This window comes from Ursus maritimus, unplaced genomic scaffold (genome assembly GCF_017311325.1).
Source record: "Ursus maritimus isolate PB19 unplaced genomic scaffold, ASM1731132v1 scaffold_20, whole genome shotgun sequence".
NCBI classification, from domain to species: Eukaryota; Metazoa; Chordata; class Mammalia; order Carnivora; family Ursidae; genus Ursus; species Ursus maritimus.
In genome coordinates, this window is record NW_024424453.1 from 13171597 (window position 1) to 13199316 (window position 27720).

Below are 27720 nucleotides of genomic sequence, written 5' to 3' on the forward strand. Positions count from 1 at the left end.
ATTGCATGGTGCACTGGGTGTTATACTCAAATAATGAATCATGGAACACTACATTAAAAACTAAGGATGTACTGTATGGTAACTAGCATAACATAATAAAAAATTATTATTAAATCAATTCCCTAATTTCTCTTTCTTCAGTCTCATTGTGTATAGAAATGCAACTGATTTCTGAGCATTGATTTTGTATCCTGCCACATTACTGAATTGCTCTATAAGTTCTAGTAGTTTGGGGGTGGAGTCTTTTGGGTTTTCTATATAGAGTATCATGTCATCTGCCAAGAGAGACAGTTTGACTTCTTCTTTGCCAGTCTGGATACCTTTTATCCCTTTTTGTTGTCTGATTGCTGTTGCAAGGACTTCTAGTATGATGTTGAATATTAATGGCGAGAGTGGGCATCCTTGTCGTGTGCCTGATCTTAAGGGAAATGCTTTCAGCTTTTCCCCATTGAGAATGATATTTGCTGTAGGCTTTTCATAGATGGTTTTTATGAAATTGAGGAATGTGCCCTCTATCCCTACACTCTGAAGGGTTTTAATCAGGAAAGGATGCTGTACTTTGTCAAATGCTTTTTCTGCATCAATCGAGAGGATCATATGTGTTCTCCTCTTTTCTGTCGATAAGGATCTATCACACTCGATCGAATCGTGCAAATGTCCGAACACCCTTGCACTCCGGGGATGAATCTGACTTGGTCTTGATGGATAATCTTTTTAATGTACTGTTGGATCCTATTAGCTAGGATCTTGTTGAGAATTTTGGCACCCGTATTCATCAGGGAAATCAGTCTGTAATTCTCCATTTTGATGGGTCTTTGCCTGGTTTGGGGATCAAGGTAATACTGGCCTCATAGAATGAGTTTGGTAATTTTCCTTCTGTTTCTATTTTTTGAAAGAGCTTCAGGAGAATAGGTATTATTTCTTCTTTGAATGTTTGGTAGAATTCCCTGGGGAATCCGTCAGGCCCTGGACTCTTGTTTTGGGGGAGGTTTTTGATCACTGCTTCAATCTCTTCATAATAATCGGTCTGTTTAAATAATCAATTCCTTCCTGTTTCAGTCTTGGTAGTTTATAGGTTTCCAGGAAGGCATCCATTTCTTCCAGGTTGTTTAATTTATTGGCATAAAGCTGTTGATAAAAGTTTCTCTTCATCCCTTCTATTTCATTGGTGTTGGTTGTGATCTCTCCCCTTTCATTCATAATTTTATTAATTTGGGTCCTTTCTCTATTCTTTTGAATAAGTCTGGCCAGTGGCTTATCGATCTTATTTATTCTTTCAAAGAACCAGCTTCTAGTTCTGTTGATCTGCTCTACTGTGCTCCTGGTTTCTAATTTATTGATCTCTGCTCTAATCTTGATCACCTGCTTTCTTGTGTGTGCGTTAGGCCTGTTCTTCTGTTCCAGCTCCAGCTTCTTGAGAATATAAAAACTGCATTTTAGATTTTTCTATTCTTTTGAGTGAGGCTTGGATGGCTATGTATTTTCCCCTTAAGACTGCCTTTGCAGTGTCCCATGGTTTTGGACCATTGTGTTTTCATTCTTGTTGGTCTTCATAAATTGTTTAAATTGATTTTTAATTTCCTGGTTTACCCAATCATTCTTGAGCAGGATGGTTCTTAGTTTCCAAGTGTTTGAGTTTCTTCCAAATTTTTCCTTGTGATTGAGTTCCAATTTCAAAGTGTTGTGGTCTGAGAATATGTAGGGAATAATCTCAGTCTTTTGGTATTGTTTGAGACCTGTTTTGTGACCCACTATATGGTCTATTCTGGAGAAAGTTCCATGTGCATTCGAAAAGAATGAGTATTCTGTTGTTCTAGGGTGTAGTGTTCTGTATATATCTTTGAGATTCATCTGGTCTAGTATATCATTCAAAGCTCTTGTTTCTTTGTTGATTCTCTGCTTAGGTGATCTGTCTATTGCTGATAGTGGAGTGTTGAGGTCCCCTACTATTAATGTATTTTTATCTTATGTCTTTTTATTCTGGTTAAGAGTTGGCTTGTGTATCTTGCTGCTCCCCTGTTGGGGGCATAGATATTTATAATTGTCAAATCCACTTGTTGGATACATCCTTTAAGAATAATGTAGTGTCCTTCTGTATCTCTAACTACAGTCTTTAGTTTAAAATCCAATCTGTCTGATATGAGAATTGCTACCCCAGCTTTCTTTTGAGGTCCACTGGCATGAAAAATGGTTTTCCATCCCTTCACTTTCAGTCTGGATGTGTCTTTATGTTCAAGATGAGTCTCTTGTAGACAGCAAATGGATGGATGGGTCATGTCTTTTTATCCAATCTGCAACCCTGTGGCATTTATGGGAGCATTTAGGCCATTCACACTGAGAGTGATTATTGAGAGATATGATTTTAATGATATCATGTTGCCTGTGAAGTCTTTGTTTCTATAGATTGTAAATTTCTGTTCTGTATCACTCTTGGGGCCTTTTTACTTTTAAGAACCCCCCTTAATATCTCATGTAGGGCTGGTTTGGTGGTTACAAAATTGGTTAATGACTGACAGTTCTGAAATGTCTTTATTTCTCATCAATTCTGAATGACAGCCTTGCTGGATAAAGGATCCTTGGCTGCATGTTTTTCTCAGATAGAGCTTTAAAATATCCTGCCAATCCTTCCTCTCATTCCAGGTCTGTGTAGACAGGTCTGACGTAATTCTGATGCCTTTGCCTTGGTACGTGAGAAATTTCTTTGCCCTGTCCCCTGGCCACTTTCTTTTTTTATTTAAAACACTTTTTTAAAAAAGATTTTATTTATTTATTTGACAGAGAGAGAGAGCCAGCGAGAGAGGGAGCACAAGCAGGGGGAGTGGGAGAGGAAGAAGCAGGTTCCCAGTGGAGGAGCCCAATGTGGGGCTCGATCCCAGAACACCAGAATCATGCCCTGAGCCAAAGGCAGACACTTAACGACTGAGCCACCCAGGTGCCCTGTCCCCTGGCCACTTTCAATACTGTATCCTTGGATCTAATATTTGCAAATTGCACTATGATGTGACATGGTGTAGGTCTGTTCTCATTGACCTTGGGAGGGGTCCTCTCTGCCTCTTGGACACGAATGCTTGTTTCCTTTGCCAGATTAGGGAAGTTTTCTGCTAGAATTTGTTCAAATATGTCTTCTAGACCTCTCTCTTTCTCCATTCCCTTGGGGATGCCAATGCTTCTGACATTGGAACGTTTCATTGAGTCAGTAATCTACATTCTTGAGATTGGATTTTTTTTGAGCCAAGTTTCTGTTTTAGCTTTCTCTTCTACCATCCCATCCTCCAATTCACTAATTTGTTCTTCTGCCTCATTTACCCTGGTTGTCAGAGCGTCTAGTTTAGACTGCATTTGATTCATAGCATTTTTAATTTCTGCCAGATTTGCTCTCATTTCTGCCCTTAGAGATTCTATATTCTCGTTAATATTTTTGTTAATATTTTTTTCAAGTCTACACATCATCTTGACCATTGTTACTCTGAACTCCATTTCTGACAATTTGGTTATATCCATATCCATCACTTCTGTGGCAGAGGCCACCGTCTCTGTGTCCTTTCTTTGCTTAGGGTTCCTCCTCCTTATTCTGATGAGAGGTCATGGGCTTGCACAGAGCCCAAATTATTGACCAAGACCCAGGCAGTGTGCACTTGTTTTATAGGGACCTTAGGGATGTGGGCTTCTTGATTTTTCAGACTGCCTTCTGGGGGAGGGGCCTGCCACGCTGATACTCAGGTAACCCTGTTTGGGTAGAGTCTCCCTGTTCTCTGCGAGGGGGGAATGGGGATGGGCACAGTGTGAGCTGGTATTTTGGTGCTTTTGTTCTCTGGTGGCTTTCCCTGGTGGTTTTCTGTGACTCTTCTGAGAGTCAGAGCAGCAGTGGCCATATCCTAGCCTCTGTCTCAGAACAGAGAGATCACCGTCCGCTCTCCACTGAGCTCTCTTGGCCACTTTAACTCTGTTTCCGTCAGTGCTGCTAAAAACCCTGCAGCATCCCGGCACATCTCTGTCTTTTGTGCTTCTGACACAGCCAGCTGACCCAGGTTCCTGTGCGCGTTCCCAAGCTCTCTGTTTCAGTGTGGTTCGCGTGCACTCCAGAGCGCTGGTTTTCAGTCTAGTCACGTGCGTGCTCCCGAGCTCTCGGTTTCAGTCTAGTTCGAGTGAGCGCTCTGGAGCTCCGGTTTTCAGTCTGGTCGCACACGCGTTCCCAGGCTCATAGTCTCAGTCTGCTCTTTCACGGGTGCCGGTCCGTGAGTCCTCCCGCTCCCCAGCGCAAGTGGCTACTGCTTCCCCCCGTGCCTGAGCGCATCGGCTCCCTCCCCCTTCCATTTATCTTCTGATATCTGTGCGCGGATTCACGGCTCCCTGCTTCATACCTCAATACTCAGCGCTGGAGATGTTCATTTGTAGAGATCCAGATGTATCTTCCTGCGTCTCAGGCTGATTCTGTGGATGTTCAGGATGATCTGGTAGATATCCAGCTTGACTCAGGGGACCAGCTGAGAGAGGGGTCCTCTACTCCTCCACCATCTTTTCTCCTTCTTGCAGAAAGTGGTCGATTTTCTGTTCATAGAGTTTCTGCTACTCTTTTCTTCATTCTCCAGTTGCGTTCATAGGTATTCAGAATGGTTTGGTAGCTCTCTAGCTGAATTCCTGGGACCAGATGAGCTTTAGGTCTCCTGCTTCTCTGCCATCTTGGAACTGGAACCTCAATATATTGCTTTCTTATGAAAAATTCAGGTTCCAGAAATCTTAAATTTACTTGAAATATCAAGATAATTTTTAAAAACTTGTTACGGAAATTTTCAATCACATACAAAAGTAAAAAGAATAGTATAATAAATCCCAACATATCCTCATCCAGGTTCAATAGTTATCAAGACATAACAGGTCTTGTTTCACCTGGACTTTTACCCAGTACTTCACTGCATTGTTTTGAAAGAAGTAAGATATCTTAATGTTTTATCTGTGCATACTTCATATATGTCTCAAAGTTAAGGAATCTTTAAAAAATAACCACAAAATTAATCTATAAATTTTAGCAATAACTCCTTAAAATTATCATGAGTATTCTAATTTCCCTGATATGCTATTTAATTTGCAACTAATTTGTTTGAATTAGAATTCAAATAGATACATATGTTGCATCAGATTAATGCCAACGTGTTTTATTATTGATCCACTTTTCCCTTTTGTGACAATTCCTTTGACAAACTAAATGTTTGGCTGTTTTTTCTTTATTCTTAGGTCTTAAAAATGAGCTATAACAAAATCCGAAAACTTCAGAAAGATACTTTTTATGGCCTCAGGAGCTTGACACGATTGCATATGGACCACAACAATATTGAGTTTATAAACCCAGAGGTTTTTTATGGACTCACCTTTCTCCGACTGGTGCACTTGGAAGGAAATCAGCTCACTAAGCTCCATCCAGATACATTTGTCTCTTTGAAATACCTCCAGATATTTAAAACATCTTTTGTTAAGTACCTGTACTTGTCTGATAACTTCCTGAGCTCCCTCCCTCAAGAGATGATTTCTAATATGCCTGATTTGGAAAGCCTTTATCTTCATGGGAACCCATGGACCTGTGATTGCCATTTAAAATGGTTGTCTGACTGGATACAGGAAAAACCAGGTATATATGCTATTTATTTCTTTGTCCTAATTAGAGGAAATCTGCCTGGAGGTTTTTACCAGTAAGTGGGGAGGCCAAGGTAGTTTAGCTGGAGAGAAAACAGACACTAAATAATAACTTAGAGGTAATGAATTCTCTTTAATGAATTACATGTGTCTTGTTTCATGTCAACTATCCAATCATCACTTCTGGCAAAATTAGGAAATAAGGAATGTTTGTGTGTGTTACTCTTCTTTACTTATAGTGAGCCACAAAAACCCTTTCCTTTTCTTATCTTCCTTTCAGTCATTCAGTCAACACCCATTTTTTTTTTTTTTTTTTTGAGTTCTAGTCAAGATTCTTTGCTTGGTGATAGAACTATCAAGAGCACTGTCTCTGCTCTAACCATGCCTCTGGTGGGTTACAGATAAGCAAACAGATAATCAGAGTGTGAAATGTGCTTTGATGGGGAAAGTAAAATTTGCCATGAAGAGGGCAAGAGCTATTCAGTCAACAAGTAGTTACTATAAACCTACTATGAACAAGAGATCACAACACAAATTGAAGCATAAAGGGTCTCAATGACTACTTAATTACACCTATAGACAACAATAGACACCACCTTAGTGCTCCAAGAGCAAATATTTTAGGCAAATATGCTGAACACATAAAAGGACAATAAGGCTATAAATGAACAACATCAAAATACTTACACTGAAGATTTAGTTCCATAGGAGCTCAGAGTCAGTAAAAATTTACTTCTGCCTTGATTAAAAAGGAGGGAAATTGGACTGGGCCATACAAGATACATCAAAGGGAAAAGAAGGAATACGAGAGCTAGCAGGGACTTAACATGTACTGAGTTTGTGGTTGACATCGTGCTAGATGCTTTCTATTTAATCCTCACAATAATCCTCCATTTACAGACGAAGAAACTAAGGCTTAGGAAATTTGGGTGTTTGGGGTAGTCATTTAGACCCTTTAATGCTTCAATTTTCTCACCTGTAACATAGGGGTAGTAATAATTGGAAAGAATAATTAATACATACACACTGCTCAGCACAGTGTATAACACAAAGCAAGCACTCAATAAATATGAAGCGTTATCATTATTTTCATTGCCACCCACCCAGGTCACACAGCTAGAAAGTAGAAAAGCAGATATTCAAAAGTTGAAACCTTTCTCTAAAATGTATTTGGGGTGGAGAAACTGCTTTGTACATGAAGATAGAACAAGCTGCCTGAAGAGGGTAATGAATAGCCCAATTTGCCTGGCATAGGCTCAATATAGACTAGCAGGGTAATTTGAAATCCACCGTAAGGAGCACTGAATGCCAGGCTATCATGACTGTGCTTTATCCTATAAAGCAAAGAGATCTTATAGTGAAAGCTTTGAACACAGAGATGCTTTTTGGGGATGGTCAATTTATGAGCAGCGGACAGGAAGGACTGGAATAGGGAGAAATGAGCCCAGCGATGAAGTGTTCAGGGTTTGTGTCTGAGGAATGATAGATTGAACTACGAGGTGACCACACCTGAATGTAGCTTCACAGACCCCAAAAGATTGAGTGGGGGTTTGTCAGTACTTTCAAATGCCAGGGAGAGATAAAGAAGAATGAGGAATGAGAAAGAACTACTGTGTTTCCATGTGGTTGCTAGCCGGAGCACAGAGGGAGAACAGTGAGCACATGAAGAAAGTTTATCTGAGAAATGTAGCAGTGGGGGGCAGGGGGAAATGATGCCCACCAGGAAAGAACTACACACCCAGAGAGAAAATTATTGTGTATTCCGTTCCTACAAGGTATCAAACCTACTTGCCATTTTGCTAATTATATGTTCTGGTAATAAAATCAGGCTACTGTATATTGTTAGAAGCTAATATTTTAAGTAGAATATGCCATGACTGTAAGATACCCAGTTATTTTATACACTAAAGAATAATAAAAAGAAGTCAAAGAATGGGCAAATTATAATGCACAGGCCAATTACAGCCCTCTACAAGGCTTGTGTGAATAGAGTTTTATTGGAAGACCGTCATGCCTAGTTCTGTGGCTGCTTTGTTGCTACAGTGTATGGTCCAGTAGCTATGTCAGAGACCTATAGTCCATAAACCTAAAATCTTTACTATCTGGCCCTTTACATAAAAAGTTTGCTGATCTTGGCCTACAGAACACAGCCTGAGCTCCGTAGCCTAATAGCTCCTCACCTAGCCTCAGCCTCGTTTCCTTCCTTTCCAATCCTCAGCACCCCCTACCATCCCAGACACACTTTTCACTGTTTCACTGTCTCATCCCTGTGGCCTTCCTGCTTGGAGCACTTCTCCTCCTTTTCCGCCTGATAGGCTCCCAAGTAGCCTGCAAACTCTGCTCAGCACCCACCCCTTCTGGGAAGCTTGGTGCTCTTCCATTCACCCCATCTGTATTTCAGTATAGTTGACCCTTGAACAATATGTTGATCCCCAACACAGTTGAAAAGTCTATGTAACTTTTGACTCCCTCAAAACTTAACCACCAATAGCCTACTATTGACTGAAAGCCTTACTGGTAATATATATGGCCAATTAACTCATATTTTATATTTTATATGTATTTTATATTCTTATAATAAAGCTAGAGAAAAAGGTTACTGAGACAATCATAAGGAAAACACATTTACAGTACAGAACTGTATTTATCAATACGGTAAATTTACATCATCTGCTTACAAGATAAATTGTGTCAGTACCTATATCAATAATGTCTCATATGATACAAAACGCTGTAGATATTATATGTATTACTAATGCTAGACATCAAAAATGAAAAGATAATGTTAAAAAGAAATTCACATTTTATATTCATGCATTGATAATGAAGCAACAATATGATTGCTTTATGGTAGCCTGGCCTATACACTAAGGAATGAATCATTATAAAATTTCTATGGGTATACAGTTTTAGTCTTATTCATAATACAATTTTGGAAACTTTTTTTTTAAATCACTTACCTGTGTTGATAGGCTGATAATGCAGTTTCTCCAATTTCAAGAGTGTGGCATACTGTACATCAACGTAATTCTTTGAAAGAAAAGTTATGAGACAGTAAGTAAACTAACACATTAATTTGATGTTAAATATCACTCATTGCATGCCTATGTAAGGAAATGTTATCCACTTCCATACAAGTCTGGCACCCGATATTCTGCATTATGAAAACCGAGGCAATAATACAAAAACATCTCACACAGTTCTTACTATACAGCTATTGGATTTTCATGCAAACACATGCACGATAGGTAAGTTTATTAATTCTACAGCATGATAATTACTTACCGTTGATTATGAGGAAGTGGATCATCATTAGGTCTTCGTCCTCATCATCTTCACATTGGATAGGTGAGGGAGGAAGAGGAGGCATTGGTCTTGCTGTCAAAGAAGCGGAGGAGGTGGAAGGGGAGGCAGGAGAGGCATGTACACTCAGTGTAACTTTACAGTAATTCATTGTCACTTCTGTCAGACTTTTTGCTCTGTTATGTTTCTAAAAATGTCTCTATACAGTACCAATCTTTCTTCCACCATTTGCCTTAGTTTCAGTGCCCATTTCACAGAAGGGTCCATGTCATAAAGCAAGTCAAATGCAGTCTTGAATAATAGGAACCCTTCTGCCAGACTGTCTGATGTCCATTTGTTTTCTGGCACTGCTTTTTCTGTGTTTTCTCCTCATTAGGCACTAGTTTGGAAGCATTGATCTCCATCAAGTCATCTGTTAATTTCTCTGGTGTGGTGTCTATTAGCCCTAGAATTTCTCCAAGATCCATATCTTAAAGTCCTTTACCACCATCTCCCTGACTCCCCTCCCCCACCCCCCTGGTTATGATTTAATATCGTACCTTTGTAGTAGTAGTTATACTGCTACCTAGAGTAGTAGGATAGGATAGTAGTACGGTACGTACTACAGTTCATTTTAGGCAGTTATGATTTAATATTGTATCTTTGCTTACATTTTTCTCAACATACCATCTTTGTGTGTATAAGTTTTGATAAATTTTAACTGTCTATAATGGATTTGTGCATATTTTATGCATTCATGACACACTGTTTTAAAAAGCTTTTTCAATGTTTCTAGGCTATGTGGTTTCTCTGCAAGGTTTTTCAAATTGTCACAAACCTCCAAAATATTTTCCAGTATATTTATTGAAGAAATTCACATCTAAGTGGACCCACACAGTTCACACCTGTGTTGTTCAAGGGCCACATATAATCATTTCCCCACTTTCAGTTTACCCACAATTCCATTATTGAATGGAACACATTTTATTGTATTTATTGTCTTCTGCCTTTCCTATCTTATGTCTGATTTATTTATACCTAGCTCTTAGAATGTGCCTAGAACATAGTAGGTACTCAATTTTTGTTAAGCTAAGCTTTGATTAATTAACCATTTTGATGGTGAATACAAATGAGTCCCTCACCCACCTATGATCTTAATATGTCCCCAAATTGTGTATGTATGTATGTATGTATACACACACACACACACACACACACACACACACACATATATTATTAGCAAAACCCATTAGGGCTAACATCTTACAGTCATGTTTAAATAATTATGTGTTCTCCTTTGGGCTGAGATCCCTTAATGATAAACCTGTAAAACTCATGAATGAGTCACATCAACTTCTGCTTGGACATTTTTTCATCCATTCTAAGAGATGTGACTGTTCCTCATGTCTTCAGCTGCTTCACCTCGCATGTGCTAGACAATCCTTTTGCACGTATTTCAGTAGTTCAGTGTAACACAGCTTTACTATTTGTGTGTATCTTCCCTGGTTAGGTTCCACAAAGCTCGTTGTCTTGTTTCTCTATAAAATAAGGATTTGTGGCTATTTCTTTGATAAACATTTGTTTAACTAATATTAAATTTATATCTAGCTTTGGTTTCTAGGCCTTTCTACCTACCTAATAACTTCTTGTTTTAGTGCCAAAGCATAGTATAATCTTAAGACAAACACTTTATTTTTATATTTTTAAAGATGCTATTTATTTTAGAGGGGGAGGGGCAGAGGTAGAGAATATCAAGCAGACTCTGTGCTGAGCACAGAGCCTAAAGCAGGGCTCAATTTCATGACCCTGAGATCAGGACTTGAGGTGAAACCAAGAGTCGGACACCTAACTGACTGAGCCACCCAGGCACCCCTTAAAATGTTTATATTAAGTGGCAAACTTAATATATGTAGTACCAACAGTGCACGTAACTCAAAGAGAAAATAATGTAATTAACTCAGATAGTGTTCCATGTGTGATAGCAGAAGCCATTAGCAAGACTGACAGCTGCTCAGTTGCTACTGTAAAACACTTTCGATTTTAAGACACATCTCAAGTTACAAGTTAAAATGTGCGGAAATATGACCTTAGAATTATGCCTGTCTGCCCACCTTCATCCCTCCCTCCAATCTTTCCTGAGCATCCACTGGCTGGGGCCGGGGACATACAGATAAACAAGTATGGATGTTATAGTCTTGTGGGAAGACAGGTAAGTAGACAAGTCATTCTAATAGTGGATGGGTGAGGAGTAGGATAGGAGAAGTGAAAGGTATAAGGAGAACATAAAGCAGAAAGCCCACCCAGAAGTGGTGTTGTGACTGGGTCCTGAAGGATGCAAGTAGTTAGACATTGATGGAAGAGGGCATGTCAGATGGCAAATGATGGGAAGTAGAAGGAGAAGCATATTCCAGAGCCCAGTAAGGCATGGCAGTTTGAGGAATGGAAAGCATGTCTTTGTGACTAAAACTTAGTGTGACGGAGAGAATGAAAGTGACGTGGTAAGATCTGCATCTGAAGTAAAGTACCTGATGCCCACAGCCTGCTAACTCTGGTCCAGGTGCTAGCAACAGTAAGCATACCAAGACGTGAACATAATTTTGCGATGGGGTTTAATTAAGCCAGAAGTCTGCCGTGTTCTTTGCTTTGGCAGGGTCTGAACCCAGGGTACTGATGAGTAGGTTAAGGGTCATAGCTGGTGGGAGGAGGGTGACTGAGAAGAGCCTCTTATGAGTACTCAAAGGCTTTCAGGCTTGCCAGCTACCTTCTCTGCATAGGTTTAGATTTTAAAATTTACCAAAGAATGCTGAGCCAGATGTATGCAGCACTACCTGTCATACTGGAGTATACTGAAGGGTTTGGAGTCTATTCCTGTTGTCACAAATGGCACAATCTCGTGTGTGTGTGTGTGTGTGTGTGTGTGTGTGTGTGTGTGTGTGTATGTGGCTAATATTCCGATATATATACATACCACATCTTCCTTATCCATTCCTCTATTGATAGACACTTTGGTTACTTCCAAATCTCAGCTATTGTAAATAATGCTGCAATAAACATAGGGGTGCATGTATCTTTTCAGATTGGTATTTTTATATTCTTTGGGTAAATATCCAGTAGTGGAATTATTAGATCATATGGTAATTCTATTTTTAATTTTTTGAGGAACCTCCATACTGTTTGCCACAGTGGATGCACCAATTTACATTCCAACAAAAAGTGCATGAGGGTTCCTTTTTCTCCATATCCTTGCCAACACTTGTTTTTTCTTGTCTTTTTTATTTTAGCCATCTGATAGGTGTAAGATGATCTCTCATTGTGGTTTTGACTTGCATTTCCCTGATGACGAATGGTGTTGAGCTTCTTTTCATGTGTCTATTGGCCATCTGTATGTCTTCCTTGAAAAAAATGTCTATTCATGTCCTATGCGCATTTTTAAATCAAATTGTTTGGGGTTTTGGTTTTTTTTTTTTTTTTTTTGGTGTTGAGTTTTATAAGTTCTTTATATAGTTTGGATACTAACTAGTTATTGGATATATCATTTGCAAATATCATCTTTCAGTAGGTTGCCTTTTTGTTGATGATTTCCTTCACTGTGCAAAAGCTTTTCATTTTGGTGTAGTCCCAATAGTTTATTTTTGCTTTTGTTTTCCTTGTCCAAGGAGACATATCTAGAAAAGAGTTTCTATTTCTATGTTCGATGTCAGATACATTACTGCCTGTGCTCTCTTCTAGGACTTTTATGGTTTTAGGTCTCACATTTAGGTCTTTAATCCACTTCAAGTTTATTTTTGTGTGATGTAAGAAAGTGGTCCAGTTTCATTCTTTTGCGTGTAGCTGTCCAGTTTTGACAACACCATTTATTGAAGAGTCTGTCTTTTCCCCATTGTATATTCTGGCCTCCTTTGTTATAGAGTGACTATATAAGTATGGGTTTATTTCTGAACATTCTATTCTGTTCCATTGATCTATGTGTCTATTTTTGTGCCAGTACCATCCTGTTTTCATTACTATGGCTTTGTAGTATATCTTGGTATCTGGGATTGTGATACCTCCAGCTTTGTTCATCGTTCTCAAGATTGCTTTGGCTATTTGGGATCTTTGTGGTGACATATAAATATAATAATATATGTTTCAGTTTGTGAAAAATGTGGGTATTTTGATAGAGATTATATTAAATCCATAGATTGGTTTTGTTAGTACAGACATTTTAATTATATTAATTCTTCCAATCCATGAGCATGGAATATCTTTATATTTGTTTATGTTGCCCTCAATTTCTTTTGTCAGTGTTTTATAGTTTTCAGAGTATAGGTCTTTCACCTCCTTGGTTAAGTTTATTCCTAGGTATTTTATTAATTTCTCTTTCATCTCTTCATTATTAGTGTATAGAAATGCAATCAATTTCTGTATGTTAATTTTTTATCCTGTGACTTTACTGAATTCACTGATCAGTTCTAACAGTTGTATCAAGTCATCCGCAAACAGTGACAGTTTCATTCTTCCACATCAATCTGGATGCCTTTTATTTCTTTTTCTTGTCTGACTGCTGCAAGTAGGACTTCTGAAGAGTACTATGTTGAATAAAAGTGGTGAGAGTGGATACCCTTGAGTTGTTCCTAATCTTAGAGGAAAGTTCTGTTTCACCATGATGATGGTGTTAGCTGTGGGTTTGTCATATTTGGCCTTTATTCTCTTCAGGTAGGTTTCCTCTAAACCCACTTTGTTGACAGTTTTTATCATGAACAGATGTTGAATTTTGTCAAATGTTTCCTATTCTCATCTGTTGAGATGATCATATGATATTAACCCTTTGTTTTGTTGATGTAGTTTATCACATTGATTGATTTGTGAATATTGAACCATCCTTGTGTTACCAGAATAAATCCCATTTGATCATGGTGAATGGTCCTTTTAATGTATTGTTAAATGCAGTTGGCTACTATTTTGTTGAGGATTTTTACATGTATATTTATCAAGGATGTTGGCCTGTAGTTTTCTTGTTTGGTGGTATCTTTGTCTGGTTTTGGTATCAAGGTTAATGCTGGCCTCCTAGAATGTGTTTGGAAGCTTTCCTTCCTTTTCTGTATCTTGGGATAGTTTGAGGAGAATAGGTATTAACTCTTCTTAACCTGTTTGTGAATTCTACCAAACATTTAATCTTTTAAAGGACAATGAAGTTCTATGACCCTTAAAACATTAAAATGAGGAAATAGAACCAAATTACCTCTACTCTTAGTAAAAAGTGAGAAACATAAAAAGTTTCCCTGTATAAGGTAATTATTCTTTTAGGTAGTATTTTCTGAGTACCAAATATATATCAGGCACTTGCTAGGTATGGGAAATAGAGCAATCAACCAGACAGACAAAAATCCTTGTGACCACAGATAAAATACTGTGGCAGGATATATAGACAATATCTTTTTAGAAATCAACCTAAAGACAAAAAACTAGGAAACTTTCTATTAAACACTAAAATTCCAAATTGTTCTTTCAAATTTTAGCAAAAGCTATTTCTTTTAAATGTTCAAATGTAAAGAGGCCACAGCTGGCAATAACTCAATTGTCATTTTTCCTAGATATAATAAAATGCAAAAAAGACAGAAGTCCTTCCAGTCCTCAACAATGTCCACTTTGCATGAACCCCAGGACCTCTAAAGGCATGCCCTTAGCTATGGTCCCAGCTGCAGCTTTCCTGTGTGCCAAGCCAACCATCGATCCATCCCTGAAATTAAAGAGCCTGACTATTCTGGAAGACAGCAGTCCTGTGTCCATCTCTCCCCAAGATTTCATGGCACCCTTTGGCTCCCTCACTTTGAATATAACAGATCAGTTTGGAAATGAAGCTAACATGGTCTGCAGTATCCAAAAACCCTCAAAGACATCATCCATTGCATTCACTGAAAAAAATGACTATATCATGCTAAATACATCATTTTCAACATTTCTGGTGTGTAACATAGGTAACAATCACATTCAGCAAGTGTGGCAAGTTCTGGCTTTGTACAGTGATTCTCCTCTAATTCTAGAAAGGAGCCACTTGCTCACTGAAACACCACAACGCTGCTACAAATATAAACAGGTGGCTCCGAAACCTGAAGACATCTTTACCGACATAGAGGCTGATCTCACAATAGATCCCCCCTGGTTAATGCAAGACCAAATCTCCTTGCAGCTAAATAGAACGGCCACCACACTCAGCACACTGCACATCCAGTACTCCAGTGATATTCGAGTCACTTTACCAAGGGCAGAAATAAGGCCAGTGAAACACAAATGGACCATGATTTCCAGAGATAACAATACTAAGCTGGAACACACTGTTTTGATTGGTGGGACCATTAGCCTAGAATGCCCAGGCCAAGGAGACCCTACCCCACATCTGGAGTGGCTTCTGGCTGATGGGAGTAAAGTGAGAGCCCCTTATGTTAGTGAGGATGGACGAATCCTAATAGACAAAAGTGGAAAACTAGAACTCCAGATGGCTGATAGTTTTGACACAGGTATATACCACTGCATAAGCACCAATTATGATGATGCAGATATTCTCACCTATAGAATTACTGTGGTGGAGCCCTCCATAGAAGCCTACCATGAAAACGGGGCTCATTATACAGTTTTCACTGGTGAAACACTTGACCTTCCATGCCATTCTTCTGGTATCCCAGATGCCTCCGTTAGCTGGGTTCTTCCAGGAAACACGGTGCTTTATCAGTCCTCCAGAGACAAGCAAATTCTTAACAATGGCACACTAAGAATATTACACGTGACTCAAAAAAACCAGGGTTATTATTTTTGTGTAGCAGCCAACCCATCAGGGGTTGACTTTTTGATTAACCAAGTTTCAGTCAAAACAAAAGGGCAAAAGCCAGTAGAGCATAATGTGGAAACATATGGATCTGGACTTGATGAGCCCAATCCCATTGCTCATCTTAAGGACCCACCAGCTGTGCAACTCCCTACATCTGCTCCAGTGGGAGCTGAGACTGGAAAACAAGTCCTGAGCACAAGCAAAAAGCACAACTATCGTGAGTCAATACACCGGCGGCGAGGAGATTCACCAAATCGACATTTTAGAGAGCACAGGCGGCCCTTCCCTTCCTCTGCTCAGAGAATTGACCCACGACACTGGGCAGCACTTTTGGAGAAAGCTAAAAAGAATACTATGCCAGAGAAGCAAGAAAATACTACGGTAAGCCCCCCTCCAGTGGTCACCCAGCTCCTGAAGATACCTGGTGAGGAAACAGACTCTTCAGGCATGCTCCCTCCAGATGAGGAATTTACGGTCCTGGCAACTAAGGCTCCTAGTGTTCTGGCTAGGACAGTGATCGCTAATTCCAGAAAAATACCTGATAGCCCTGTGACAAATATAACTGCTGTCACTGAAGTCTCTCCAGTTGTGGGTTCACAAATACTACCACCTGAAAAACCAATAGATTTCAAACTATCTCCTATTAGAACTACAGCCATGTCAAAGAAGGTAAACCCAACCTTATCAAGCAAAATTCATGGCACAACCAATGAAAATTTCTCCACCATCTCTCCTCTAGTACCTGACGCAATGCAATTTCAGGAAGCTGACAACACTGGGAGGGAAAAAGAGCATTTACAAAGTACATTCCCAATAGCAGTGGGGACTGTGAGCAAAGATGTCAATATCAAAATGCTGAGTAATGCTAACGGCAAAGCCACAGATAGTCATCGGATATCTGTAACAGGAGTCAGTGACCCCAGGAGCAATCACCTCTATCCATACATTACTCAAAAGCTTGGCACCTCTGAGATACCTTCAGGCCCATACACTGCTGCTCATTCTCAGTCACAGAGTCCTAGAAATAGTACAACTAACATCCCACTAACATCCAGGCGCTTTGGAAGACGGAGGAAAATTTGGGGTAGGGGTCGAATTATCAGCCCATATAGAACTCCAATTCTTCGACAGTATAGATATGGCTTTGTGAGACCAACATTCAGAGTTTCTTCTGAAGAAAGCACTACTGCATTTTCAGCCACAGAGGTCAATGTGGTGTGCCCATCCTGTTCTCCCAGGGAAAGGCTGACCACTGCTGAGGCAGCACTGTCTTTTCCAAGTTCTTCCCCCATCATGCGCACCGAAGCTGAAATTGCCAAAGTCACAGAAGAGTCTACAACTTTAGTCCACAATCCATCATTACTATTTGAGAACAAACCAAGTGTAAATATTGAGGAAACAATACCCACAATAATATATTTCGGTGCTGAAAGTACCCAAGTGACTCCAACTGATGCAGTTATGACTCATTCCCCCAAATCCTTACCTGTGGAAAAAGTTCCTATAACAAATACTGGTTACCCAAGTGTGTCTAATAGCAATGAAGTTAAAAGAGATTCAATGATTATATCACCACTTCCATATCCCACTACCAAGCCATCTATGTCTACTACTACAGCCGTTACAAGATTTTTAAGAAGGAAAATTCCCTGGCATCAGATCTTTGTAAATAACCATGTCCAAAAAGAGAGGTTAAAGAATCAACGTCAATTTAGCTCACCAAAAAACACAGCCACGGTGCTTACTAATATATCTCCTGCTTTACCCACAGATAAAGTTTTCCCTTTCCATTTCACAACAGTCTCAGCAAGCGTGATGCAATTTCCATCTATAACAACAGCTACAATTCACCAAAATATCACTGAAACACACAGTCCAGTAAGCCTCCCAACAACGAAGAAGCTCTTCTTTCCACCAGTTTACCCTACACCTCTTAATATCTCAAGCAAAGAATCAAGTACCAATTTCATATCAATGCAGACAGCCAGGCTGACAGTTTCTCCTACTGCCCCTGCATCAGTCATTATCAGTAAAACCCAAATAGCCAGACCCAGCACACGAAACATACAAAGAAAAAATGAGCCTCAGAGGAACAGGAATGACCCACACTCCTCTCCCAGTCAGAGTTCTGGCTTCACTGCATCCACTACTATGACACCTCCTGATCGAACTGCAACTGAAACTTCAACCAAGCCCAGTATCTCTGCTTTCACTCATTCTCCCTTAGAAAACATGAAAGCAATTTCAAGCACAATGGATCTTTATCCAAGAACGCTTACTCTGACAGATGTAATTGAAGAACTACCCCAAGAGAATACTCAGACTTTGAAGAGCAGAACTGTTTCCGAAATCACTTTGTCCAGCAAACTGCTCCAGAGCACCACAACTAGGAACACAGTCATTAGACACTCAACCATGCCACCATTCCTGAGTAGCAGCGCTGCTCCAATGCCAATTCCCACCTCCCATCCCTTGAGTAATCAAAGTACAGTCACAGACAACATGGCAACTCCCGTTTTTAGGATGACAAATACAATGGTCAAGCCACGTGAATACTCTAGGCACAACGCTAATCCACAGCAATTAGCAGCAGAGGTTGCAACATCTCCCAAAGTTCGCCCAAATGTCAAGGTCACAATTGGAACCACCCACTTTATCTACCCCTATCTGTTTCATTCTACTTCTACGCCAGCACTAATAACAGTTAAACCACAGAATTCTAAACTGACTTCCTCTCCCTGGTCAGAAAACCACTTCTGGCACAAGTCATACCCAGAAATTGCTGAAAAAGGCAAAACGCCAATAGTGAGCCTCTTGCCCACTCCAGGCTTGCCAGAGGACACCACTCACGCTTCAAATTGGGATATTCAGAAGACTGCAAAGAAAAATGACTTTGATAACACACCAGTTCAAAAAATAACAACCTCTGAACTCCTTCCCTTTGATTCTTTGTCTAGGAATATATTTGAAAGGCCCAGAATAGTTGGAGGAAAAGCAGCAAGTTTTACTGTTCCTGCTGACTCAGATGCCTTTCTTCCTTGTGAGGCTGTTGGAAATCCCCTGCCCACCATCCACTGGACCAGAGTCTCATCAGGTACCTGAAACTTTTTTTTTTTTTACACTTAGTATTCTTTAGTCACAAAACAAGGAAAAGAGTATGTTATGTTTTGGGGTTACACATCCAAAGAATCAACACCACTTCCAAATCTCTCCAGGATACAGAAACTGTTGATATTCTCATTTGACGTTTGCTGCATAACTTTTTTTTGTGCATTAGGTTTTAAAACATGTTAATTAAGAACATTTTTTGTAATGCTTTAAAGCAGATACAGGGAAATATGAGTTGAAAAAGAGAAGGGTCATTATGTTGAACCATACGGTTTTTTAAATTAAAATTATGGAAATAAAAAGCTTCCAGGAATAACTTTAATACTCTTAACACTAAGTGTCGTAATTTTAATTTTAAATATATTTGCTCTCAGTAGCCTAACCGCATCCCCCAAAGCTTTCCTCTTGAGACTTCCCCTTGAACAATTTGTTTTCTATTTAATCTTTGATGACCAATGACTACAGATTTCTTTCTTCTCATCAGGATTTGATATATCTAAAAGGAAACAGAATAGCAGATTCCAGGTGCTACCCAATGGCACCCTGTCCATACAGAGGGTGGACATTCAGGACCGTGGACAGTACCTGTGCTCAGCATCCAATCCACTCGGCACTGACCGCCTTCATGTCATGTTGTCCGTGGTTTCCTATCCCCCCAGGATCCTGGATAGACGTACCAAAGAGATCACAGTCCACTCTGGAAGCAGCGTGGAGTTGAAGTGCAGAGCTGAAGGTAGACCAAGTCCTACAATTTCCTGGGTTCTGGCAAACCAAACAGTGGTTTCAGAATCATCTGAGGGGAATAGGCAGGCCCTGGTGACATCTGATGGAACGTTGATCATCAACAATCTCAGCATTTATGACCGGGGCTTTTACAAATGCATGGCCAGCAACTCAGCTGGCCAGGATTCACTGCTGGTCAAAGTACAAGTCATTGCAGCCCCACCTGTTATTCTAGAGCAAAAGAGGCAAGTCATTGTAGGGACTTGGGGTGAAAGTTTGAAATTGCCCTGTACTGCCAAAGGAACTCCTCAGCCCGGTGTTCACTGGGTCCTCTCTGATGGCACTGAAGTGAAACCACTGCAGTTTATAAATTCCAAGTTGCTGTTATTTTCAAATGGGACTCTGTATATAAGAAATGTAGCCTCTTCAGACAGGGGCACTTATGAATGCATTGCTACCAGCTCCACTGGCTCAGAGAGAAGAGTGGTAATTCTTACAGTGGAAGAGAGAGAAACCACCCCCAGGATAGAATTTGCATCCCAGAAGTGGACTGAGGTGAATTTTGGGGACAAATTACTACTGAACTGCTCAGCCATTGGGGAACCCAAACCCAAAATAATCTGGAGGCTACCATCCAAGGCTGTTGTTGACCAGTGGCACAGGTAAACCATACCTTTGTGTTGAGATTATCTTCTTTATCTATTTAGCTGTACAGTTTCTGAAATGGAAAAAGTGATACGGTGAGGCCAGCAGCAGATTCAGAGAGCTCATAGACTCTGCATATAAAAGTAACTCCTTCTAAAGAGACCTAATCCTTTTGAGTTTAATGTTAAATATAAAAACCAAGCTTCTTACATGCTTAACTTTAAGGGCCAGCTATTCAATTCTTATTAAATTTACATAGTTAAAAGCAAATTAAGAATTTCATTTGTTCTCATACTTGTGACAGCTTTAAAATGGTAACTGCGGAAAGGTATTTATAATTTCTCTCTCCAAAAAGAGGAGGGGATTTTGTAATGCAATCAAGGTTCTATGTAATTTTGAATACAATTTCCACTACCCATGCAAAATCTACAATGCAAGAAGTATAGAAGGCATTACACCTGTGATGTGAATAACAGATAAAGTTCAAAATTTGGGTTGTTAAGGAAAAGGTCTAAAACACTTACTGGATGCTAAGTCAGTTTTGGAAAATATCAAGAGACATGAACAAATTTAAGGAATGTTTTAAAAAGTTGACCCAAAGGAAGTCTGGAGAGTGTTCTAAAACACATTATTAGTATCTCAGAATAAATCTTGACCAGGTATTCCAACAGATCCTTCAGAGGTAAACAGCAAAGAAATTAAGTAGGTTGTTTATATTTTATTTGGGGGAAGTATTTATGGGACAGATTGCCCAAATGGTGGAAGAGGCAATGGAGTGTATAAAGATCACAGATGGGGCGCCTGCGTGGCTTGGTCGGTTGAGTGGCTGACTCTTGATTTCTACTTGGGTCATGGTCTTGGGGTCATGGGATCAAGCCCCCCCGTAAGGCTCTGTGCTTAGTGGGGAGTCTGTTTGAAGTTCTCTCTTTCTGCCTCTCCCCCAACTCTCACTCTCTCTCAAATAAATCTTAAAAAAATAAATAAAAATCACAGATGCTACCATGGGCCCACCAGAGGTACTGGCATTTTTCTTTTATAATGAAACTCAACTTGTTTGCTAACTGAACACCTCAATTATTGTTTTGCCACTAATTTCAAAAAGGCAAGAATATTCTTTACTTAGAAGCTTTAGAGAAATCAACTGAAATAAAAGGGGTAATATATTGCAAGAAAAAGAAAGTCCTGCTGTTTCCATTTCATAGCTTCTAAAGTTTGCATTTTAGATTCTAAAAATGAGAAAACAGTCATCATAGCTATGCTTATGAGTCTACTCCACCATGACCAGAATAAGCAAAAGCAGGTCACATTCTTAAAGCCGACTTGTCACCTGAAACAAAAAGCCTTTTCTGGATTTTTAAATGGTCTCAGACTCAGAGCACCTACCAGTCTATCTCCAGTACTTTCAACATATGTGACCTGTTTCAGCACAGAATGGTTTCCTCTTCTTCAGAATCTTGCAGCTTGTTACAAGAGCAAAACCTCAGGTCCCACCCCAGACTTGAGTCAGAATCTGCACTTTAGAAAGATACCCAGAGGAATCACGCCCTCAGTCAAGTCTGAGGAGCATTGCTTTAGAAGGACTACAGATGCTTCCCTGGGCATTAATCTTCATAAAGAGCTCTATTTCTTTTACTTGGGGGAACACACTACTTTGAAAAGTAAACTTTCTCTTTAAAAATATCACTTTATAAAAAGAAACAGCTATAGTCTCTTCTGCTATATTACCACCTCCAAAGACATCAGATTTGAGGGGCGGGACAAAGTCACTCTCAATGTGTTGAGATTATCTGCCAGGAGCATTAGCCTTGCCTGAGAACTCAGTGAATCAGAAAACGATTCTAACAAGCGATCTGTGTTTCTAAAAGCCTTCCAGGTGATTTTAGTGCCTGCTAAAATTTGAGACTGGTTCTCAAACTTTATTGTTTGTAAGCGTCACGGTCGCCTGGGACCTTCATTCCTCAGTGGGTTCCCAGATCCCTGGCCAGATCTAGGGAATCAGAAGCTCTGAAAAATGAAGCCTGGAAATATGCATCTTAAATGAGTGCAGACGCCATGTGATTCTGATGCAGGATGGTTTTTGAGAGCCAATATTGACAGCAGTGGTTCTCAGACTTGGCTGCACACGCGAATCATTGGAAAACTCAGAATCTTGGTGCCTCGGCCACACTCCACCCCAAGTAAGTCAAATTCTGGAGGTGGGACTCACACTCCGTAAATGATTTTCATATGCATCTGAGTCAGTGCTTTTGTAAAGCATTAGGAAAGAATATCAGATGGTAGTGTAGCATGGTGACAAAGAAAGCAGTTTGAGAACCAGCCTTGAGACCTGAGGCAAGTTACTAAGGCTATCTAAGTATCTAAATACTAAGGCTTTCTAAATAAAGTATTTCCGGCTATATAGTGAGGAACTACTTAAAGATTTAAAAAGAACAGGGGCGCCTGGGTGGCTCAGTCATTGAGCATCTGCCTTTGGCTCAGGGCATGAACCTAGGTCCCTGGATCCAGCCCCGCATCAGGCACCTCTGCTGGGAGCCTGTTTCTTCCTCTCCCACTCCCCCTGCCTGTGTTCCCTCTCTCACTGGCTGTCTCTCTGTCAAATAGATAAATCTTAAAAAAAAAAAAAAAAAAGATTTAAAAAGAACAGTACCTTTTGTAATGTGCCACACAATACTCTCCATACTTGTTTGCTGAAGAATGAAAAGTGACTTGGGCTGTTTGACTTGGTTAGCCGCTATCCTATGAAAGGCTGTCTCCCCTTTCCTCTCCACTTTCACTTACCTGCTTTTAGCACATTGCCAAAAAATAAGAAGAAAAACATATGTGATGTTCTTTTATAGGTGTTCTTGATCCCGGTTTTAGCACCAATTCAATTTCCACTGGTCTTGCTGAAAAGCTGAATTTGGTTGTATCAGGAAAGATGTGCCACCTGGTGGCTCACTGTGGTAACGGCATGCTGTGTAATGACTTCAGGGAGAAAAACGGCGCTGTCCACAGGTTGACAAAATGCAGACCAGTCACTTTACAGTTGCCCGCAAAAGTCAGATGCAACAGCAGGCTTCTAATGAGTCTTACATTGGCACTTTCTCTCTTTATAGCAAAGTAGAACTTATTTCGTAACCAAAGAACTCTATTTTGTTAATCTTTTCAAAAAAATATAATCTGGCATCTCTTCTGAACCAAGTATGCATGAAAGTTCTTTACTGACATATCACAAAACAATCATTTGATACATAAAATGGTCAAGAAAGTCCTGTGTCTAAGGTATCCATTATTTCCAGCATTCTCAGCATTGTATCTTCCAAATCACCATTGTAAAGGAGTTTCATTTCACTAAATTGTAACTGTTCAGTTAGACAATTTCCCGTCGGGAAATGGCTTAGGAGACAGTACTGATTTTAATTTTATTGCAACCATTTAAGGAAATGTCTATAAAGCGAATCCTATGTCAATAAGGACAACTCCCCTCACCCCTTGCGACTAGCTGCACACTCAAATCCATCTCTTCTCTCCTTAGAATGGGCAGCCGCATCCATGTCTACCCAAATGGGTCCTTGTTTATTGGATCAATAACAGAAAAGGATGGTGGTGACTACTTGTGTGTGGCCAGAAACAAAATGGGAGATGATCTGATACTGATGCATGTGAGCCTCCGACTGAAACCGGCCAAAATTGATCACAAGCAACATTTTAAAAAACAAGTATTTCATGGGAAAGATTTCCAAGTTGATTGTGAGGCTTCTGGCTCACCAGTGCCTGAGATATCTTGGAGTTTGCCCGACGGAACGATGATAAACAATGCAATGCAAGCCGATGACAGTGGCGGCAGGACCAGGAGGTACACCCTTTTTGACAATGGAACCCTATACTTCAACAAAGTTGGGATAGCAGAGGAAGGAGATTATACTTGCTATGCCCAGAACACTCTGGGCAAGGATGAAATGAAGGTCCATCTAACAGTAATAACACCTACCCCACGGATCAGGCAGGGTTACAAGACCGACACGAGAATCAAGGCTGGAGACACAGTGGTCCTTGACTGTGAGGTCATCGGGGAACCCAAACCAAAAATATTTTGGTTGCTGCCTTCCCATGACATGATTTCATTCTCTAAGGATAGGTACACATTTCATGCCAACGGGTCTTTGTCCATCAACAAAGTGAAACTGCTCGATTCCGGAGAGTATGTATGTGTGGCCCGAAATCCCAGTGGGGATGACACCAAAATGTACAAACTGGATGTTGTCTCCCAACCTCCATTAATCAATGGTCTGTATACAAATAAAACAGTCATTAAAGCCACAGCCGTGAGGCATTCCAAAAAACACTTTGACTGCAGAGCTGAAGGAACACCGTCTCCTCAAATCATGTGGATCATGCCAGACAATATTTTCCTCACGGCCCCATACTATGGAAGCAGAATCACAGTCCATAAAAACGGAACCTTGGAAATTAGGAATGTGAGGTTTTCAGACTCGGCAGATTTTATCTGTGTGGCTCGGAACGAAGGAGGGGAGAGCATGCTGGTGGTACAGTTAGAGGTACTGGAAATGCTAAGACGACCAACATTCAGAAATCCATTTAATGAAAAAATAGTTGCCCAGCTTGGAAAGCCCACGGCATTGAATTGTTCTGTTGATGGAAACCCACCCCCTGAAATAATCTGGATTTTACCAAATGGCACGAGATTTCCCAATGAACCACAAATTTCTCAGTATCTGATAGCAAGCAATGGCTCTTTCATCATTTCTAAAACAACTCGGGATGATGCAGGAAAATACCGGTGTGCAGCAAGAAATAAAGTCGGCTACATTGAAAAATTAATTGTGTTAGAAATTGGCCAGAAGCCGGTGATTCTTACTTACGCATTAGGCACAGTTTACTGTATCAGCGGAGAATCTCTGTCATTGCACTGTGTGTCTGATGGAAGCCCTAAGCCAAACATTAAATGGACTATACCAAGTGGTTATATAATAGATAGGCCTCAAAGTAGTGGAAAATACATATTGCATGAAAATGGCACCTTAGTCATTAAAGAAGCAACAGCTTATGACAGAGGCAACTACATTTGTACGGCTCAAAATAGCGTTGGCCACGCACTGATTACTGTCCCAGTAATGGTTGTAGCCTACCCACCCCGAATTACAAATCGTATACCCAGGAGCATTCTCACAAGGACAGGAGCAGCTGTTCAGCTCCGATGTATGGCCCTGGGAATCCCCAAGCCAGAAATCACATGGGAGCGGCCGGACCACTCGTTGCTCTCAATGGCAAATAAAGGGGGGACTCAAAGACTTGAGCCTTTTCACCCCCAAGGTACCCTCATCATTCAGAACCCCCAAACCTCCGATTCTGGGATCTACAAATGCACAGCGAGAAATCCACTTGGTAGTGATTATGCAACAACTTATGTTCAGGTAATCTGACATGAAATAAAAATTGAACAAAGTCAACATCTGGACAGAGTTTATTTTTTGGAAGAAGTTTAATCAAAGGCAGCCATAGGCATGTAAATGAATTTGAGTACATTTACAATATTAAATTTATAATGGACATGCAAAATAAAAAAAAAAAGACTTGTAAATAAATGCAATATGACTGATAGTGATTTCGTTAATTGATCTCCAAACAAACTTTTAACTTAAGGCACTTTTATTTTGCCAACAAATAACAATGAACATTAAGGTAAAACTGTCCACCATAAAATAACAAATGGCTAATGTATCTGAACTCTTTCATTAAAGAATGGACTTTTTTCTTTCTCTACCAGTTGCCTAGTGTCCACCTTCTATCAATGTTACCAGCATGGCACTGAGAAGAGAGACAATGGAAAAGATTAAATTTGCAGTCTTGATTGTAAATTTACCATTTTAATGTACAGGTATTTTGTGGCTGTTTAGAAATATTTTAGTAGAACCTAGAGAAAATAAGCTCCAAATGGTTTTGATTATGATTCTCTTATGTGTACACTGAAAATTTTCATTGATGGGGAATACAAAAATGTTTTAATAACTGCATTTAAAATACATGTAAAAAGCAACTTAACACCTACACATCATAAAAAGTGAAAAGGGGGTTGATTACTTCGTTATCGAAAGAAACTCATTAAAAAGGCTTCAAAAATACAATGAAACTTCATCACTTCAAAATCTAGCACAGGCATCCTTGGTTTGGAGCTCTTTATAAGGAAAATATTCTGAGGAAGAACCACTTTTTTATGAACATGTTATTTCATTCATTAAGTGACAATTGTTTATGGGAGAGGACAATGGGAAGGTCTAGAATACATAAATACATATAATGAAGTTTCATTGTACCTTAAAATTTGATCAAACCTACACAAAATGTTGCTTTTTGTAATTCAAGGTGAATTGATTTGGGGGACATTATGATTCATCTTTTCTAATTCTAGAAGCTGGGATGTTCCAGTGTAATTTATCCAGAATTGATTCAAATATCTGCCAGTTATTTAAAGTGGAAAAAAAATGCCATAGGTCTTGCTTGGATATCTCAGCACACAAAACAGAACTATGTTAGCCCCTGCTGATGAGCTGAGACACAGGGGAGCTTACTTCATTGTGTTTCCATCACACCAACTGTCAGCAGCTCCATCTAAGAGCTACTATCTCTGATGCTGGTACCCTGTGGCCACAAGAGGTCAAAGGATACTCATTCTCACCGTGATCTCCTTCCACTTCCCGGCCAAAAGGAGTAAATAAGACTGACAAATGGAAGCTATTAGGAATGAAACTAGAGTATAAACAAGTATGTCTAAGGGATTCTGAAGCCCAATTACATTCAATTTCAAAGTATTTTTAAAGGGAAGGGAGGTCTCCATCTTATCCAAAGATAATCTCCTATCTTACAAAGCAAATTACCAGCTTGTGTCAAAGGATAGGGCTTTCCCTCGTGATCATTTTAATGCAAATTAATGCACTTGCTAAGAAAAAAACCTCTCAGGATGTGGAATTAAGTGGAAGGAAATATGCTAAGACTAGATTAAAAAATTCCAGTTGTTCTCTTTATAATGCACAGGGGTAAGCCAGTCCTAGGTTTTTCCTCAACTTTCCATAGAATCTGAACTATAGGGCTTTACCATGACTTAGCTTTGTCACCTGAAAAGAAAAGGACATAACAAGAAAAAAAAGTACACCCCACAGCTTTCATGTGCAAAATGATTATTAATAAATTAATTTCACTACCTTATGCAAAATATAAAGTGCATACGAACGCTATGCAATTATAATAACACTCATTCTTGAAACAATATGACTGCTGTTTGCGATACTGAACTATAAAAATATATGGTTCAAACTGAAAACTGGCATTTTAAATACCAATAATTCTTGAAAAGGAACTCAGGATGGAACAGGACTCACTCACTAGGCACAACATTCACATTTCGGTTGTTTTGCCAAGGCAATCATTATATGGATAGATTACTTTGAAGAAAAATAACTTCATGGTCTCTACGTATGATTCTCAAGAGGAAAAAAAAAAAACCCCAAAACCTGATATACAAAACCAGCTGA

General features: G+C 39.7%; 1 protein-coding gene across 1 annotated transcript in view; it reads left to right on the forward strand.

Moving 5' to 3' along the window:
• Window positions 1-25641, forward strand: part of IGSF10 (immunoglobulin superfamily member 10) — a 52115-nt gene extending 26474 nt beyond the window's left edge. The window contains exons 5-8 of the mRNA XM_008707079.2: window positions 5233-5623; window positions 14484-18809; window positions 19308-20208; window positions 23706-25641. Of these exons, the coding sequence (XP_008705301.2) occupies window positions 5233-5623; window positions 14484-18809; window positions 19308-20208; window positions 23706-25614 (7527 nt within the window). The 3' untranslated portion in view covers window positions 25615-25641. The remainder of the gene's footprint in view (window positions 1-5232; window positions 5624-14483; window positions 18810-19307; window positions 20209-23705) is intronic.
• Window positions 25642-27720: the final 2079 nt, after the last annotated feature.